The following is a 5,510-nucleotide window of genomic DNA, read 5'->3' as shown; positions in this document are numbered from 1 at the left end:
TTATAAGTAGACATTTTCAATGCAAGTGAAGCTTATTAATGTCCTTTACTTTCCATTTATTAACATTCCTGATAAAGAAAACTGAGCTCTGGAATGTTGAAAGCTGTATCATCCCATTACGACTGCTGTCCTTTGGGTTGTCAGATATAAATACGTGTGCTATTTCTAAGAAAATGTGATTAGTGAATTTTTACTCAGAATTTTAAAACAACAAAAAATTATTTTAAATTAAAGAAAAAGTACATTCCGTTCCTCTAACTCATCCTTATTTTGGGATTATGTATTCTCTACTGAAATTTAGGGTGGGATTCTAACAGTGATGCCAGTTCAGTTAATAGCAGTTCCCTGTGTGTGAAAAATTTCAAATGGAAAAATTTTCATAAACTTTTGCTTATACTGTTTATTCAAATGTTGTCCATATTTTCAGGAAAGATTTTAGAAAAATGTCTTTCTATAAAAAGATGTTTCTTTCTGTGAATTTAGAAAGGAACTCCTTCCCTTACCTCCTGCACACATATACACACAAACTTTGTGCCATCAATATAAGCTAAAGATAAAATTAAAGAAACGTTGGCAGCAACCCAAATTCCGGGATGATAGGAAAGAGAAAACTGGTCAGCAGTCATGTCTCTTAGCTCTTATCTTTTCCTCACACTTCTCTCTCCTAGGCTAGGGGGCTGGGATGTCTGTAGTCTATGACCTTTTTCTTGAGTGGAGACACAGGCTGTAAGTCAGGTCCTCTGCACTTTAATGCTACATTATTCTTCCCCTTGAGGGGAATCTTATTGTTAGAAGAAAATAAAATGTTATATGCAAATGAAAGTAGTATTTGTAAATCATCTTTCTGGGTTTTACCACCAATACACTTGTAATGTTAAAGCATCCTTTCAATTTCAATAGTAATGAATATGTCAGATAAGTACATATTAGGAGACCTATATTCAAAGAAAGTTTACCCCTGACTTTAGGTGAATCCACTGTTTTCTAAATTAATGCAATTTTCTAAATTAATGCAAGTAGGAGGGTAAAAGGCCAAACTTTTGTAATTCCTCTCATTGTGGATCGTCACAGAGTAAAATTACTAAGGGAAAATTAGGAATTCATGAAGCAATATAGAGGTTTCTGTTGTTGTTTGGTTGAGGCTGTTATTAGCCACAGCTTATATTACTGTATTTACTTGAGAGTGTATAACTGTCCTTGAAATTAATCATTACATAATTCCAACAAGTGTCCTCTCCTTAGTTCACCCAAATTAGAGAGGCTTTCCTATATTAATTTTGTCTCTTTCACAAGCATCCTTGAGACTTTGTGCTTACTTATTTATGTCTATGTCTCAAAAATTAAGAGCACACTGAAATCTCTCAGTTTTCTAAGTCCCCACCACATTAGCTTTGTTTTCTGCCTAACTTGTTAACCTCATTTTGTCTTCAATAGTTTCTGAAATAATGCACTGAAATCTTTAAATCTTTCATGGTTATATCTGTGGTAAAAAAAATCCAAATTCAGGTTTCAATTTACTTAAAATGAATTTTCTGACCTTCTAATCTGAGTTAAAAACCACATTTATTTTCTCATTCTTCTCCATTTTATTTTGAATTTTAACAGATATTTTCTCAAATCCTACTTAAAAAATTTATAATCCAACAGCATGACTAGTCTTATTTCTGCCAAGCCATTGTTGGTCTAATTATCTTTCTTTTCTTTTTTCCTTCTTTCATTTTCTTACTTTTAAAAACCTCTGGACATTGATATAAAATAAAAGAAACAGAAAATGTAGAAGGATGTCAGTAGGCAAATTATGGGACACATTTCCTCGTTTTCCACTGAAGGTTGATTTTCTTGGATGGTGTCAGAACCCAGCAACTCTAATCCAGCTCATGAGAGCAGGAGTCTGCAACAGAAGGGAGAGAAAGGAAGGAAAGGCTGCTGATCTCGTTATAATCTGAGCTGAGTCCTGATGCAGCAAATTGGAGGCAAGCAGGTGGACAAAGCAGCTACTTTGGCTTTCCAAAGTAAAATTTACCAGAGCAAAGAGTATGTAGTTTGTTGAAATTCCATCACACTTAACAAATAAGCCAAGTGAGAAGCCAAGGCGACCCATGCATCTAGCATCAGATGGACATTAATAAAAATCATACACTACTGTTAGAAAATAGTACTAGTAATATTATATTGGGAATATTAGTACTACCAGGAAAAAAATTCTACTGTGAAACATATGTGACTAAGATTGAAAAGCATTTCTTCACTGTCTTCACACATACATAAAGCCTATAAATAATAGTGTGGTGACGCCCAGCAGCAGTTCTAAGTATTATGTGCAAAAATTTCTGACAGAAACTCTAATTTCTGAGGTCTTATACTTAGACACAGAAGTCTGATAAAAGCTAAACTTGCCACAAATCTTATCTGAGTGGAACTCAATTAAATACAACAAAAATAAAGATGAGGGGGGTGGGAACCCTACAAACTTGACCTTCAGAAATGTCCAGAGTATTGCTTGCAAGAGAGACCAAAGAAAATTCTCAATACTTATTAATCTTTTCATAAAAAAATACATTTGGCAAGTACTAAGATTATTTACAGTCCAATCATTTCCGGTATCTTGAAGGGAATAAATAATTTAAAAGAGAATTAAACCCAGGAAAGGCTCTGCCAGCTCGAAATAATTGCTTTTTCTCTTGAATTTTTCAAAGTTACATTTTTTTAGTGGTGTCAAGTGGCTCAGCCCACAATAATATACAAAAAATATTACTGACCAAGAAAAAGCTTTCATCTCTTAGAGTAACAAAACAACAGATTTTGAGAATAGTCTAAACTCTAAGACACATAGCTCTTACAATTTTAAGGAAGTGCACATTTATTTTTTAGAATCCTAAAAAATCTGGGAACCTTAACAAGAGGCTTTAATTTTAATAATTCTTGAGAACTGATGCTCTCTGTTAATTCTGATCTTTCATTTGTTTTTAGACTTTTGTTTTCAATTACAGGAGGTCTAAATATTGAAATTAAACATTCTAGTAGATGACAGAGGACTGCTAAAAATGCTAAAATGCTTCTAAGTCAAATGACCATGTAACCTCTACAAATTTTATTATTTTGTTTATGCATTCAATTATTCAACAAAGATTTATTTAGCACATCTAGACAAAATACTCACAAATCACCCCTAAAATCTACCAGAAAGTACAAATATATGTTTACTTGAGGATTTTTGATAGCTTCCATTTTAAAAGTACCAGACTCTAAAAAATATTTAACTGGAAATAAATAATCTTTTTCCTGTATAAAAAAATCATGTTTTAATTATGGGCTAAAACTGACTAATACAGTAAGCTTGTATGAGAAATATTAAGATTGTAAATAAACTGCTAGGGAATTTCACAATGGGGTTAATGGAAGTTTTTCTCTCCATACAATATGATCATTAGCAGACTAGTAAAGTCTTATTTGAAATGGTAAGGCAAAAAAAAAAGTCTTATTTGGAATGTATAATTTTTTCCTATCAAAAGTTATATATAGAAAGAATTTTCTTTTTTATAGAAAAAACTTTCCTATAAAAGTTTTTATAGGAAAAAGTTCTACATTATATTCTCTAAAGATAGCTATTATACATGAAGCAACAAGGAAGATTTGATCACTTTATTACATACCCAGGAATTAAGGGAATCTGGTCTTAGAATAATCTAGTCATCTTCTTCTGCTCCATCTTCTTCTGCTCCATCATCTTCTGCATTTCATTTCTGCTTTTCCTCTCAAAGACTTTCTTCTTTTTTTCTTCTCCTTCTTCAACATAGTCATCATCATCTCTTTCATCCTGAATTTCCTCTCTCATTAAGTATGAGAGGCCCACTTCCTCTTCTCCCTCTCCTAATTCTAAGCCTGCTTCATCTTCATCCTCATCCTCCTCTTCTTCCTCCTTTTTTTCCCTCATATGCTTCAGGTAGACCATATTCAACTTCTTCTTCATCATCTTCATCTCCATCCACATCATCCTCCACTCTCAAGTCTGGTGCTTCATTACCCTCCTGATCAAATCCATCTCATCATGAGATTTGCTGCAGCAGTTCAAAAACACTCTCTCTATAATCTTCTAGGATTGTGATCTTACAGTTAAACAAGTCAAGACTTCAGATTTTTAAGATTTTGCAGAGTTTCTAGTGCATTGACATTTTTGGTTTTGTTCCCACTCAGACTGAAGTGGGTAAGATTAGGACTTCTCTGTGAGAACTTCCAAGCCTTCAGAAATTCTTTGTTAATAAGTTCCAACTTTCAAAGTTTATTTAAGTTGGGAAGCCAGGCCAGTGAACTTAGCTCTACATTAACCATTCTCAGAAACTCTAGCTTTTTTAAAGTCTCATTCAGACCCTCAATTTCCCCATTGACATAATGGCAAGTACAAGGACTCACTGTGTCCCTGTGTCACCTTCTGCTCTTTCTGAGGATACCACGATATTCTTTATGCTCTTGCGAGAGGTGATTTGGATCCTGGCTGCATTTGAAGGTAGGTTCATCTGACTTGAGATAAATCCTGAAAGTGTTAACATTGTACCTGACATTGTGGTCACCAATTTAATGTTAGAGGCTAAGAATTGTAAATAATCCCTTCTTTTGTCTTTCATTCTTTCTTCTTTGTCTTTGCCCCATTTCCTTTGTCTTTCCTCACTGTTTAGACACAATAACACTTGATTGAGATGAAATTGGTAAAGCCACATTCCCATAGGTATGCTCATAGAAAAAACCAGGGGAAAAGGACAGAGGCACACTTAACAATAACAACAAAACAAAACACAAAACTCTATTGACAAGAAGGAAATAAAAACTTTCACAGTTTAATTTAGAGAACAAATATTTTCCCTAGTACCTATTCTATGGCAGGCAGGATACACCAATACTGTACGGTAAATGCATATGTCTACTATGTACAAATGAGATGGATACAGGAAGATGGTTGTCCAGAAAAAAAAGAACTTCTAAATGTTCTGGAACAAGAAGGTAGATGTACTTTATATGTGGAACTATATGACAATTAAAAATGAGCCAGATGTTCACATATTCACAAATAATTCTGAAAAAAATAATGTGAGGAAAAGCAAGTTGCAAAGGTTTAAATTCAGTATGATCTCATCCATGTAAAGTTAAAATAGTATTCTATCATTCTATATAAACACAGACATATATTAGTTATGGACATATTAGATATAAAGAGATGTATATCCATAGCTGATATTTATATATGTTGTATGATCTCTGGGGATGGGTAAATAGGGAGAATCGTGAGTTTTTTTACTTAAAAAACAGAGATCTAAAGCAAATATGATGGTATCAACATTTTAAAATATTAAATAATAAGCCCTGGCTGGTGTAGCTCAGTGGATTTAGCGTGGGCCTGAGAACTAGAAGATAGCAGTTCGATTCTCAGTCAGGGGACATGCCTGGGTTGCAGGCCAGTTCCCAGCAGGGGATGTATAAGAGGAAACCATACATTGATGTTTTACTCCCTCTCTCCT

General features: G+C 33.8%; 1 protein-coding gene across 1 annotated transcript; it reads right to left on the bottom strand.

The window, feature by feature from the left end:
- Positions 1-3,579: 3,579 nt before the first annotated feature.
- LOC118996591 (acidic leucine-rich nuclear phosphoprotein 32 family member E-like) lies at positions 3,580-4,512 on the bottom strand. The gene has a single exon (XM_037060085.1). The coding sequence runs from the start codon at positions 3,992-3,994 to the stop codon at positions 3,677-3,679; it is 318 nt and encodes a 105-aa protein (XP_036915980.1). The 5' UTR covers positions 3,995-4,512; the 3' UTR covers positions 3,580-3,676.
- Between the last annotated feature and the right edge of the window lie 998 nt (positions 4,513-5,510).

This window comes from Sturnira hondurensis, unplaced genomic scaffold (assembly GCF_014824575.4).
Source record: "Sturnira hondurensis isolate 20B ecotype Veracruz unplaced genomic scaffold, ASM1482457v3 Scaffold0001074, whole genome shotgun sequence".
NCBI classification, from domain to species: domain Eukaryota; kingdom Metazoa; phylum Chordata; class Mammalia; order Chiroptera; family Phyllostomidae; genus Sturnira; species Sturnira hondurensis.
The sequence above is the reverse complement of the archived record's forward strand: the minus strand, read 5'-3'. Positions and strand labels throughout refer to the sequence as shown.